General features: G+C 43.5%; 1 protein-coding gene across 1 annotated transcript in view; it reads right to left on the bottom strand.

Annotated features, from left to right (window-relative positions):
• The window catches only part of LOC107192264, a 228140-nt gene that overhangs the window by 146830 nt on the left and 66606 nt on the right, over positions 1-14704 (bottom strand). Inside the window, exon 4 of the mRNA XM_015581480.1 lies at positions 6852-6905. Within this exon, the coding sequence (XP_015436966.1) occupies positions 6852-6905 (54 nt within the window). The remainder of the gene's footprint in view (positions 1-6851; positions 6906-14704) is intronic.

The following is a 14704-nucleotide window of genomic DNA, read 5'->3' as shown; positions in this document are numbered from 1 at the left end:
TGCAAATCGGTATCACCCGGCACCGCAGGCCCCGGGTATCATTCAGCTCGCCCCACGTAACATAACCGTCCCGATCGAGTTATTCCAAGTGGCAATAGTTATTACCCCACCCTATATATCGAAGGGAATATATACCTGTGGCGATCGAGTCACGTATGCCGATGATACCGGGAGCACGTGCGTCAGTATGTGTGTATGTTGGTGTCCAAGGGACGGGCGGACTGAATCGCGATCTTGGCACGTTCGAGCTAACGACCCGGCCCCGGTACACCAGTCTCTGATCAAATAACCGGCGACCCGAACAACTTTCTCAGAAGATCTACAGACACCGCTGTCGAAAAGGCACGTTCACCTGGGCCGTCCCATCGCGGATCGCGGAAGCACCGTCGATCGAAACCCGCCTAACGATCGCTGACACTAGACGCGCGTAATTACCACCAACGGGGCCTTCGACCGCCACTGGCCACGAACATCTGGCTCGTGTATGATTCGTTAACGAACGATTCGATATAATTATCGATGTCGGATGATTTATGGAACGATTGCGCTCGCTTAAAACGGGCTTTAACACCTGACTTGCCGCCAGTCGATTTTTGGGGCGGTTCGAGATTGATGGTTATACGGGTTACCCTTGAACGCGGAATCTTTCGCGGATCTGGTCTGATAGGTACTTTCTAGTTTAGATTGGCGTTAGTTTGTGCGTGTAGGCTTCGTTCCGGTGTGATTTTATGGCCTTGATTTGTATTGTTCCTTTGGTAGCTTCGGGAGGACGGTTTTTTTATATTATGAAATAGGTAATTCGCTATATGGTTTCTAGTTGATTTTATACGCAGGGTCTGACCGATTAATATGCAAAAGCGGGTACCACGTAGTAATTCCTTATCAAAAAAAAAGGAAAAAATGTAGAATAATGTTTTGTCATTCTCATATTGTTGAAATATTAAATTTTACCAAATTATCTACTTTATTGTATTCTACTGACGTTCTACTAATGCAAAACATCTGATCTATTTGTGTGACAGCAATGATATTAATTTCGAATCTAAACAAATCGATAATTTATCTAAGAATTTAAAGATATAGTCAAGACAGGAGAATCTTCTGAACTGTTAATAGTAATTGAGTTAGTATGAAGTTATATGCTTAGTTATTAACAGAGCATTTTCCTTGAATATACCGTGTCTAATATCAGCCTGGAAATCGTTCTACGTCGTAGAAACTGCCCTTCGGAATGCCGTAGAAATTCGATCGCAGGCTTGTCAACCCGGTCGATGTGACCACGAAGAGAGAGATCGCTTCCGCTCGAACGATAATCATCAGTACATCTCGATACGTTTCGAAGGATACAGGGCGCCTTCTTTGTCTCTGGGATCTATCGTACTCGACTTCTTTCTGTCACGGGAATCCGAGTACATATTAAGAAGATTAACTCCTTCCTTAAATATTCCATAAACAATAACCATTGAACCTACGGGGAACTGGATTATGAGGATTGATATTTTCCTGGAAGATACTTATTGTTACTAAATCCACTAAACCAATCTGACGGCTACAACCAGTAAATTCAATGTCTATCGCAAGTGATTACAGAAATTCTTTCCACACTGACGAACATCAAGCCAAGAATCCTCTAGATCATCATCCGCATCCCAACCATCAGAAGACCAGACTTACAGAAATAATCTCTCCAAGCATAATCCATGCATCCAACATCCTCGAAATCGATCTTCATGCTCCGAGAGCGTAGATAACCCAACCCAGCAACCGTTACCTCGTACCGAGCAGGACACTCTCCGCGGCGGCAACCAGGATCGATCCAGGACGTGCAACGGGAGCCGTCGAGGTAACGGGAGCGTATCGAAAGATGCACCGTCGATAATCCTTCAGCGTAGGTCGTGCTCGGTCCTATCGAGCCCGATGCACAAGCCGAGGCAAGGCAGCTCGCCGGGCGATCAGAAGCAACGGGCAGCGGAGAATGAAGAAAGAGGAAGCGGTTAGGGGGAGTACGAGGGGAGGAAGTTATCTGGTCTGTTTCTCCATCCTTTCCTTAACCTCTGGCTTCGCTTACCCGGGCCGCCTTCGACCTACGTGTAGATGCTCAGGTGTAAAACCGTTGATTGCCACGGCTGTATTTTCTCTTTGCACGGGCACGATGGTAGCCATGGTGGGCGTGCCGCAGCCACGACCGAAGGGGGACACAGCCAAGGCCTCCTCTCTCATCGTGCTACCGCGATTATGTTTATTATACTTTGGCACACGCACGCGTGTGCGTACGTGCGAGTAGTTACATCTGGCCTCGCCTATACGCCCCGGCTGCATCATCGCGAGGTACGTGACGCCGCGGCTTATCCGCGGTGCCAGGAGTTCACGGATGGGACTGTCTTTCCGGGAGGTTCCCCGACCCCAAAGCAGCAAACTGTGCGGATCGTTCATTTGCGAGTTAACGGGTTGAAGCGAAAATCGAGCGTGGATTAGAATGTTTGATTGGCTGGCTTGCTTCCATTTTGAATGGAAACAACATTCAAGTATCCATAATGGAGCAGTATTAACGTTGAAAAATCAAAAACAAGATGTAAGTTGAATTCGAAATCTCCTGTCTTTCTAGACCCATCATCATAACAAACAGGATGAAACAACGTCGATCCGTACGTAACAGTAATATTTCTGCCGACATTATTAAAACAAATACCATCAGTACCGACCACCCTAAGTCCCGCGACAGACATAAATCTCCGATCGCAATCGGGATTCCTGAAAAAATCCGCTTATAACTGAAAGAGGCTTTCCTCTCCGGCGAACCTAATTACGGTGGAATCGATGCGTTTCTCGGCGCAGAAGGAGATCGAATCGATATTCCAGTCGGGGATCAACCTGGGTATTATCAATGACGATCATGCGATGAGTACACATGTATCAGGTTCGGAGCCCGATATTCAGACATCGAGGATGAGGCTTAGAATTCCATCGAGGCGGAGCCTTGACATTTCGTGGCCTGGAATCGACCGGCATAATTGATCGGGCTCTGGCGGCTCCCATTCGACGAACGACAATGCGATTCCGTTGCGTCTGCTCCGGTCACGACGTCGACTACGCGTCCGATCTCTCGTTGACTGATGGAACGCGGCCGTGTTAACTTTACGAACTGAATTCCCGTGGTCTCGCGAAACGAATCAATATGAATCGACTGGCTTCAAGCTTTCATGCATTTCAAAAGCAACAAGCGATTTTTAATAGAATTTGTGAAACTCGAGTAGAGGAGCAATGATTGTACTAGGAATGAAGATAAACCGGTATACGTTGTTCGATTTTCTCAGAAGGATTGTGTACAATACCTATTAATTGGTTCTGATATGATTCCTGATCTGGAAGCAAGTAGCTGCAATTCGAATTTTTCTGAACTGATTTCCAATTAAAGCAAACTTATTCCTAACTTAATCTGTGGATGACGAGAAGCTTATTTTTAGATTCCGGAGGGGTCGCTTATTTTTTATAGTATGAACATATGAAAAGTCATAAAAAAACCTGCCTGTCCTTTAAAGATTAATTCCTGATAGTACACGAGAATAAGGTGAATAGTAGCTTCTGATCACTATAGTATTTATACTCTCCGAATAATCAAGGAAGTTTTTTTGTAATTCGTAAAACTCTAATAAAGAAGCGATAATTAGCTTAGAGATAGGTCGATATGGGATCGATGCTGTGGATCTACCCATTCGATCACATGAATTCCTGCGCATGTGTGTGATAGTACCAGTCTCGGTCGGTTACACTATACTATACAATCCAACGAACGTCGGCCGAGTAACTGCTTGCATACACTTCAATGTTGCGCTATAACGGACGTTATCTCAACGGTCGTGCGATCATGACCTTAAACTTGGGCCGTTAAGGTAACGTTCGTTAGAGCTACGTCCGTTGTAACGTAACATTGAGATGCGCAAACGAACGTTGCAGTATCTTATGGCACGGTGTACGCTGATCAGGTTACAGGGACTATTCTTTACTATCATCGATAGCAGTTAGAAGTGACTGACTCGAACGCTGAAATCTTAATTGCAAAAATAGTTTCAGATACATTCATACGTAGTCGTTAAAAGTCTCTGCATTAGTTTTAATTGCAAAGGGAAATTTCCATACTTTCAGCCAGAGACATACTTTCTTAAATTTAAAATTTTATTTGTTCCTGTTTCTATCATAAAGGTTACACTAGGATAGATTTTGGATAACCTACGAATTGATAAACTCGTTAATTTACTACTGTATACATTACAATAAAATGACGAACTTTCAGCAAAATTTAGTGGTCTTTGAGTGATTTACAGTCATTTGGTCCAGTTTGGTAACTGTAACATAGTATCTATTCTACTCTCTACATATACATATTATGCACAGCAAAACATCGAATAGCCAAATGCCGAATGTTCAAAACTAAACATCCAAAGACCAAAAGCATTCAAAATCTATCACTAACTGAGCACTTGCCTGCATCCACAAACGTTAAAGTCAACTACTTATCCCCCCCCGAAAACTTCCATCATCAACAACGTCCATTGCTCCCGTGGCTACCACGACCACGTTCCACTCCCAACGCAACCAAAATTCCCCGAAATCCGTTCGCACTACCAAACAATCTTTACGTAACCGCAAACGGCACACAGCCTTTCGATGGTCGGGACCGCAAAACGGTGAAACTTTTCACCGTGGGGACAGCAAATAAAGCGACCGCGGGGCCCTCAAGTGCCACTTTCATAAATTGCGCCCGGGACTGCTTTGCATCGTTGTCGTGGTGCTATGTTTCGTGACGTCGAAACGTTACAGCCGTCCACGGCGTCCGTGACTATCGATAGCTCACCAGTGTCCCTCAAAATGTTCGCGCGCGTGAGCACTTTCCATAAAACCGATCGACGTCGTCACGTCGATAAGTCGACAGGCAGCTGCCAGGCACCTAAAAACAGGGACACACACACCAGATAGGAGGAGGAGGACAAGGGGGAGGGGAAAAGTGACACGGCTACCACGTGAACGATTTCTAGCATACCTATCATTACCCACCGGGCCTGGTCGTGCAATTCGTTCTGGTTAAACGGACGGTTCGACCGGTCGAATGGTGGTTCTCGCCAGGGTCCACGACAAACAAATGCCACGAGCGCTGCAATTTCACGCCGTTAACGACACCCGGGCGCGTCGAGCGTTGGAGACGCAACACACGAGTACCAAGGCTACCAATAACGCCCTTTGCCTGGGCTGCTACTAAAAATGTTATAGCGTCGCGTTGTGTTCGCCAACAGGGTGGACGAAGAGGGGTCGAAGGGAGGGAGGGGACACAGCGGTGGCGAAACCCTGTTTAACAAAGTAACGACTACAATTATTCTGCTTTACATCCGGGCTCGCGGAGCCAGACGTGGTACACTGGACGACGGTGGACGGTGCAATTTACTGCAGATAATCGTCGATCAGGAAGAGTTACTACCGCTGGATTGTCAGCTACTCGCGCGAGAAACGGGCGTTTCGAACACGGTGACTGTTAGAAGAGCGCCGGGGGAGTGTTTAGGAGCGATCGGGTTGAATGTATTGGAGGCTGTGTCGGTTGTTTGATGGGTGAAACAACGTTCGCGAGTGATAGCGATGGATAATTATGAGAATGAGCTCAGAGAGTCGATTTAGGGTATATGAGGGTGTGTGAAAAAGCACTTTCGAGTTGTGAAATTATTTTGAAATGATAGAATTATAAAAGCTCACTTTGAAAGTGTTAGGAAAATTCAGCTAAATGGGGCAATATAATTCTGCAAGAATCTAATTCTTCGTTACAATAGCAATAGAAGATACCAATGTTCATGCACTAATATTCATTCACAAGACTACTTTTCCCAAGATAAGATTAAACCCGAAGGAGCTACAGGACACGATGCAGAACGTTTTTCGCGGAACTGCTAGATCCGTCATCGCGGGTAGGGTCACCGGCGAGGGGGCTTGCGTGCAGCTAGGATATGTCGTCTTCCTCGTGAGATAACAAAGCATTCCAACCCCCGGGGCCCGGCTTGGGTCCCTCTTGGGCCTGCATAGGAAAAGTTGCTCGCGTGGTTCGTGTCGTGGCACGTTCGATTTACATAAACACGTACTCATTGATTGCCGGGCCAGATTGCCGGGCGTTATTACTTCTACGACCGGTTAACTCCTCCGTAGGACCCGGGGAATAATCGTCGGGCCCTAATCGTTTCGTTTGCGCGTCGACCACGACCCTTTCTCTCCCTCTCTCTCTCTCACTCAACCTGGAGATCGATACACGATGATTCCAGGGTGTCAGAGCCACTTTATTTGGGATACGTGGCCGCGTTACGCGCGATTAGCCATAGGAGAGGCCCTCATTTTCTTGGGACGATCGTCCAGGCCGATCGGTCTGGTAGCGCATCGTTGCTCCTCGTCTTGCGGTGGTGTCTTTACGATACACTGCGGTTTTACTAAAGATAAAATCTAGACGACCCTAGATGAATGGGAGAGAGTTGTTCGAGGGGAATTGGACGATTGTAACGCGTTTAATGCTCGTGTGATCCTAGCGTGAGTTAGTGCAGTGGAATTCTAGTACCGGTAAGTAGTATCCTCTGTGTTTGGTGGGTAGATTAAGATAATAACTTTAGTAGGGATTTTAATACATTTATGGCTGATACGATGGAGTAAAATGGAATAGAGGTGATACTTTAAGAGATTTGAATGATATTTTCGGTTGTTCTTTATCTGGTGGAACTATTTGACGAAGAAATGAGTTTCTGTGTTCACAAAGTGGTACATATAAATATGATTAATGTTATTTATCCTGATTAATTAATCGATAATCATTTTTGTCATTAACTCACCAATCGAGGACGCGTAGGAGACACCAGCCTCGGGGAAACCATTCTTCTCCGACCCTGTAACAGACCGAATACGTCGTTAGATCGAGGAATTGATAACAGGTTAATGTAGACGCCTAAATGGCGGAATCGAACAAATGCAGATGCAAGCGCCACCCACTGTGGCTACTACCTACTGTCATTAAAGGGACCGCCCTAGATGTCCGAACCGTGGATTCGAATGAAGCCAATGGCAAGATTTTAATCAAATCGTTCAAGGATTCGAGCGGGACGAATTAATTCTACAAAATGGCAGGGATTACTGTAAACTTTATGCAAGAGGGGGTAGCAATTCCCATCACTCGGGGATGGAACGCGTATCGATCGATCGATCGATCGATCGATCGATCGATCGACGAATACCACGTGCTCCGCGAGTGCAACCGTAGGTGGTAGCCGGGGGCACCACCCACGAAGACGCTACTTAGCATGCACGACCAGCTAGAAGGTAGCTACCTACCCATCTGACAAGGTTAACTAATACAGCTTCCCTGGTCGCGCGTCCTGTCGCGCGCGAATACTCTCTTGATTAGAGGCACGTTGGTAAATCAAGGGAATGGAAGCGAGCTGTTGCCTTTTATATGCATTTGTGTAATAGATTACATTTTGTATTATATTATTGATATGTGACCAATGGTAAAGTTAACATCGGATCTAATATATTTTCTGTCTTATTCTCCTAATAATAAAATCATTAAGGAATGAAAGAAAATTCAAGCTTCACATTTGTCCCTTACAAATCACTTGAGAAATTGTTTAATTACGTTGGGTTGGCTAAACAGTTTCTTGCAGGTTTTATACGATAGTTGTCTTTAGGCATTCTGAAACACAATTTTGTCTTTAGTTTAAAACTTACAAAAATCGTAAAAATAAAAAATGATCCAGCGTCGCCAATTAACAAATTATCGAGGATTAAAGATTCGACCGTAAAATGGTTACCGGAGAAAAGGGGAGGCAATCCAGAAGTAGAATTTTCACGATAAAGGAAAAAACGGAATTCCAATCCTTGTAATCCTACTGCGCTATACCTCCGTATCGTGGCACTATAATTAAATCAATACAGTCCGTAATGAAGGAGATCTCGTTGAGGAGAGATTTAATTGGTCCCCGGGAACGGTCACGCATTATTCCATGCCACTCAGTACGCGGAGGCACGTCAAAACGTTGAAAACGAGAAAACTTCGCAGCGGGATGACTGCTACCGAGCTTTCCGCGACCACTCGGAGGACTTTTTTTTCGTCCATCACGCGTTCAAAGTGGTATTGGAACCCAACGGCTCGACCCATCTCGCAGCATGAGTCTGTCGCGCGCGAGAACGGCGCCGACGAAATTGCACGATTACTCGTTTCCACGGCGTTTCAACGTCCTCTTTGTCGTTCGATGGACAACGTATTAAGCCGTAAGTGCGAGAATTAGGTCCACGTGAGGAGTACGTTTCGAGAACTGCCAATTTAGTATCTTTCCAACAGTTCCGGTCTAACAATTTACATATCCTCGCGCAAACGACCCCGAAGCACAGCATCGATCCCAGATCGAAACGATCTCGCGACTTCTCCGCAGCGAATATTCCTCGAATACCTCGGGAATAACCGTCTGCCGCGTTCGAAAGCCGGCCAGGGATTCCGGTCGTTCTCGACCTCTGGGCAGACCGTGCGCCACGGAGACCATAGATTACTGTTTTATAACGCGGAGATGAAACTATCTCTTGGCCTAGGCGCGGCCGGGCACGCTGCCGCCCGGGCAAAAAGACCTCGAGGAAACGAAAAACCGCCGCAGCCATGGATTTCCCCTTCTTGCGGGCTGCGTTACCTTTTGCGCCATTCGGAGGATTGCAGGTGCCATTGGCGCGGTTTGCCTTCGGGCCTTTGGCGTTCCTTTATCACGATGGTTTTGCCACTTTGCCGCTAGAAAGGAACGCGCGTTGCACTTACCCGCGGCGTATCATAAAACACGTCGTAACCGTACTATTTCGCGCGATCCCCGACCGATAGAGGTCTGCTTTGTATACTGGAGGCTCCCCGGTTTGCCACGCAGACGAGGCGTGTCGTCGTTTCACCGCCAGCAGAACGGGCTACTGTCTTTCGCGTTAACGCGCGACAGCTGTAATGAGCCGGACCTCGGTGTTCCTCGTGTTTGATACGACGAATTAGAGGGAGGACAGCACTGTGGGGTACCATGCAATGAAATCTATTACTTCTTCGAATGTATACGCAAGTCTATGAACACATGTATGTAAATACGAAGATTAATTATTATTACTTAAAATTTCTTTGCCTTATTAAAGTTTTTTATGAGGTTCAACAGGAATAAAAGACTCGGTGAAGTTTTTCGAATATTCAACTGTATCGAGTCTTAGACACTCGTGTATGCGAGAAATGCATTAAAAATCCTATCAATGACTGTACACTAAATGCTGAAAGACATATCTACAACTCGACCCAGACTTTAAAACCTGGACCTGACTTAAACCAACTTTAATTTGATTTATTACAGAAATAAGTGTTACCTCGCTAAATGTCAATTGTCACCGTTTTTGTGTCTCGTACAAAAGTGTCCTGGTCTCGGATAAATTTTCTAATAAGAACAATCCATGTCCTTAAACGTTTTATCTGACGTACCCCAGATGACTGGGCTCAAAAGTAATCGAATTTACGACTGAGTCATTACGAACTGAATTACGAGGGGCATCTAGAAAGTAGAAAGCGCAACGCAAATGGTTCCCGAACCCGCGTTTCCTCGGAAAAATGTCGTGTCGATGGAACGAGCGTATCTACTGGACTCACCAAGCCGAGAGCTGCCCGAAGCGTGAAACAAACAGTTCTCACATTTCTCTACATCACTTGACCATGAAGAAATAAATCGCCGCGTCGATCACTCTTTATCCTTTAAACTGTGACTCAGAGGCGTGTACAGTTACGGAGGCGTAACGTAACAGTTCTGGGACCGAGAAGAAAAACCGTGGAATTTCGAAAGAACTCATGCAAAATAGCCCCGGCAACAACTGCCCGAAAGCAGGCGAAAAGAATCCCGGCCACAGCAGCAGAATGTACAACAATGAATCGTAGGATTCTAGGCTAAATCGATTCGCGTCTGTCGAACCGTGACTCGAATAGTATAATTGCAGTAACTGGAATCGGGTAAAAAGCGGCTGATGCTTCGAATGTTCGGATGATGTAAAAAGGGTTATAGTATTTGTAACAATAAAGTTGACTGGTAATGTTACGTAATTTCAGAGTGATTTCTATTAGACGTCACCCAGGTGATAGTAATATGAAATTATGTCACACTTAAGGTCTCTTCTACTTTTCTAAATTTACTACTAATTGTAACTTATTGCATTATATCAACATTAGACTTCATTTATTTCTTACTTGACCCAAGACTAGTTCGCGATCACCCTGTACATTACGAAAGGAGGCTCATCAGACGAAGGAGTCGTGAATGAAGATGCTCGTGATGGATGGAGGATGCGTGGTTTCCCGGTGGACCAAAAGAAACAGCGAGGCAAGAAGGACGAGAGCACGTGGCGTGGGAGTTCGCGGGGATGGAGCGAAGGGAATGAAGGAGCACGCGTTGTGGGCGGACCTCGAGGAGTTGGTGGAGGTTCAGGAGGCGGCGTTGGTAGGGGCCACCTCGATAAAACCAGAATTACGAAGGTGAGCTGATTCCAACTTCCTCCCGAACGGCACACACGCGCTTTCTTTCTCTTCGATTACTTCCCTCGATAAAATGTCATGAGTGGATTGCCAATGATTAAAATAAGTTAAATTTCTGTAGATCCTTGCACTAAATATACTGAAATTCATCTTTTCAGTAAAAATTGACAATTCTTTCATATATTTGGACACTGATATAAAGAACTCGAACCGAATCTTATTTTCTGTATAACACGTTTTTGTGTAACAATTATACGTAAATGGTATTAAATTTTCGTAAAATTATTTGTTCACTAGATTTTATGAACTAAGATGTGATGAATGTATGAATATTCGTAGTACACCTACTTGTAAGTAAATTGCAAATTTTTCTTTAAATTCAAATTCTTCGGTATTGTTTTATAATATATAAACAGAACCGCTCCACTTTTATTAAGGAAATCGTCGGTAAGGTATAGATTTTGTTTCACTCTGGGCATACATGTATAGTCTATAAATGCATAAAATATTACAGTGCAGTGATAAGACTATAAATTAGATTGAAAATTTTATGCATTTATAGCATGTATGGCTACTCAGAATACATGTATTTTTTTTGTGATTAATTACTACCAGACAATATGAATTTATATAAGATTCTGTAGTTTACTATCACGGTATTTTACGTACTGTCACGAGACATGAGATATGATTACGTATAGTAACAAAAGATGATTAAGCTACTGAAAGGAAAAATAAACGAAACTAAAATCTGTTCTCTAGAAAATGGACCAACTGTTAGAATCAATCGAGCGTACCACCTTTCCAAAGTGAATCACTGAAGAGTGAAATTAACTATTTAACTTGGGAGTTACTGACAACCGAACGGCTGGTCCGAATGATTTTTCCACCGAGTGACCTCATTTTTTCTTCGTGGACAGTAAAACTAATACTGCGTGTGACGAATTATGCATCCGTCGCAAGCCATTGCAAGTAGTTTGTCCTTGCGCGAAATTATCTTCTTTTTAACGTCGTTATAATGCCTTTGTTAAAAAGAACAAACGCTTTAAGGTATTCAAGAATGGCTGTATTAAAGGAAACTGTGTTAAAAATACTCTCCGTCACTGTTTTTGCTGGTATTTATGGTTTCAAAGAAGTGTCAATTGTTTCTCAGAAGATAAGCGTATTTAGTCTAAGGATCGACAGAAATTTAATATATTCGAATCAATCGATTGTGCTATTTAATTTATACAAAAAATATTATATATTTAATTCTATGTTCTGATGATACATTATGATGCTTTAATATTCTATATTTCTATGAAACTGATGGAAGTTCCTTGTATTGTTAGTGATCTAAATAGAAAAACAGTTCAATCTGGGTAGGTTATTTAAAAAAGAAACAATTACAAGGCAGTACTTACTAGTACTTACGGCGCGAAGGCAACGTAACCGATCCTCTAATCACTTTCTCCGACTGCCCTTTTCGAGACCGGATCTGCATAGAGCCGCGGTTGATTGCTCGTAATTAGCGACGCGTGGCCCGCGCCCACGTCAGGTCATCCGTGGTAGACGAGGAGGACGATCCTTTGCTAACGAACCGTGGTCTAAGGTCGTTCACGAGCCACGCGTTAACCTACGGTATATAGGGTGTCCCACCTGACTCTGTCACCCATAATTATTCTCTTATTTGTCACGGTACATAAAATTGTCCGGGAGAAAATTATTATATTTTAGGGGGGAAATTAGGCTACGAGATTGAAGGTCATCTCAAGGTCATATCTTCTGAGATTTAATTAGAGAAATCTCAGAAGATATGACCTTGAGATGACCTTCAATCTCATAGCCTAATTTCCCCCCTAAAATATAATAAGTGATAAATAAGAAAATAATTAAGGGTGGCAGAGTTAGGTGGGACACCCTGTATATCTATACCTACGCACCCACACGCCTAGGGGGGATCGAGAAGCGTTCCGGGCTTCTCTCCGCTAATCAACGTGACGATTCACTCTACCGTCGCAGTCCATGTTTCTTGTCTCGTTACTCCGTTTAACGCTTTCAGACCTGAATTTTGTACTTAAGGCTTTGTGTGAAATTGGAAGAAACTTCATGTACACGAATGTGACCACCAGGTCTGAAAGGGTTAATAGAGTATCGTTGTAAGTTTCGGGCTTGTGTTAGTGGGTAAGAAGTTCATGGACTCGAACAGACCCAGAGCATTAAATAAATAAAAATGAAAAAATATTAGTCGTATAAATCAGGTGAAAGCATCCCGAACAAGTCGAACCATTACACCTCAACTACCGATCCGAGCTACCGTTCCCTAAAAACAAAAGTTCAATTTCCTATATCACTTTCTTGTTACTCTCGTTCCCTTCAACTAAATATGGTAATAAGAGCCGTCATTCAGTCTTGTAATAAAACCAACCACCAATGCCCGTCTAAATATGAAATTGCATCTCAAGCATCCACCATTCCCGAGGAAGATAGCCATAATGAAAACACTTTATCACGTAAAAATCGCCGTAACGCCAATCATAACACTTGACTTTTTGCATTTTCGCTGGTTTAATTAAATCGTCCATCAGCTTCCTAGTGGCCGAAAACGAAGAAAAAGGGTATCATCTAATACCCGTGTTGAATGGATTCGTATTCATCCTGTCGGTGGAAAGCATGAAACAGATTACTCTATACCGGCCACGACACAATAATGAAGCACTTTCGGATCGGAAGCGGCGTTTATCTAGGATCAGTTTATAAAGCGCGAAACGGCCCCCGGCTCGTTGGCTCAAGGGATAACCGTATTAATCATGAGGCCCTGAATGCTCCCTCTGATTGCCCATCGGGATCGTTTTATTCACGATTTACGCGATACCGTCTACTCTATCCCCAGGTAATTAAACCCCGTGATCCAGCTTCGAAAAGTCGATTATTTACACACCGTACGATCGAGCCGGCATGATTATCGAGCTAATCGAACCCTCGTGTTTTACATTTTAATACGCGCATTCGGTGAGATAAGGCGCGAAGTTTGAATAGATTATCCGAGAACGAAGCTCGAAATACGAAGCGTCGCCATGGTTAATTGCTTGACAGGCGTAGGGCTTTAACGCGACCGGCCACGGGGATTGCGAACACTTAGGATTGTATGGCCTTTTATGTATCTGTTCGGAAATTTTTTAATTATTCAATTATACAAGGTGACATGAGGCATATCCACTAGCTAATTTGACTGAAAAATTACCACTTTCTTTGAAAATACGAAGAGATGAATAACAAAATCGATTTGTAATTTTTGGTGCCTTTACTTCTGAAAACATTTGAATGTTAGTAATATTTATTTGACAGAATTATATGCATTGTTACTTTATATAATGTTATTAGAGACTACTATTTTAATAGCATAATGTGATATATTAGAATTGTTATTATTCCTTTAATAATAGAATAGATATGTGAAGAGTAATTTAAAAAATCATCAAGTAATAGCAAAGTAAAAAGTTTAATTCAAAGACTACGGTAGACTCAGTAATTAAAATATTTGTTTATACAAGATTATTGTATTGAACCATGCAAAATTGACGATAGAGTCAGTAGCAGTATTATAATTTTACAAAACAAGTGTTTATGTATGTACGGATCTTTATGTCTCCATAAATAAAATGTATAAATTAAAACAGCTAAACAAGCTGAGGATCGTATAAACCAAATTTTATGTTATTCATGGCCACTGTTTCTATGCAAATATTTGATGCCAGGACATTTTTAGAAACATTTACTGCAACAGGGTAGGTTTTCGATTCGACGAGGAAGATAGTCCATTATCGGCGGAATTATCTCTCGTCGACGGCGTCCGTTAAACGCATGGGCAAATGTCGCTCGTAAATCGGCGTTAGTACCTAGTAACATTACTCCAGATGCAGTGCTTTCTCTCGGAACGCGAGTGTCGCGCATTACAGTCACCATGATGAATGTAATGACAATAAATTATTCCGGATATCGGCAGTAAAGCGGCTTTATCGCGCGACCGTACGTAACCGTGGCTTCCATTAAGAAAGAAATCGGTTTTGCCGGCCGCAGTATCGTTCCGCTGGAAGCTTTTATTCAGACAAATTGCTCGTACATCACCTGGTATTTTCACCGGCGTCATTTTTCGCGTGACGATCCGTGGAATTCGTTTCA

Source organism: Dufourea novaeangliae, unplaced genomic scaffold (assembly GCF_001272555.1).
Source record: "Dufourea novaeangliae isolate 0120121106 unplaced genomic scaffold, ASM127255v1 scaffold318, whole genome shotgun sequence".
Lineage (NCBI taxonomy): Eukaryota > Metazoa > Arthropoda > Insecta > Hymenoptera > Halictidae > Dufourea > Dufourea novaeangliae.
The sequence above is the reverse complement of the archived record's forward strand: the minus strand, read 5'-3'. Positions and strand labels throughout refer to the sequence as shown.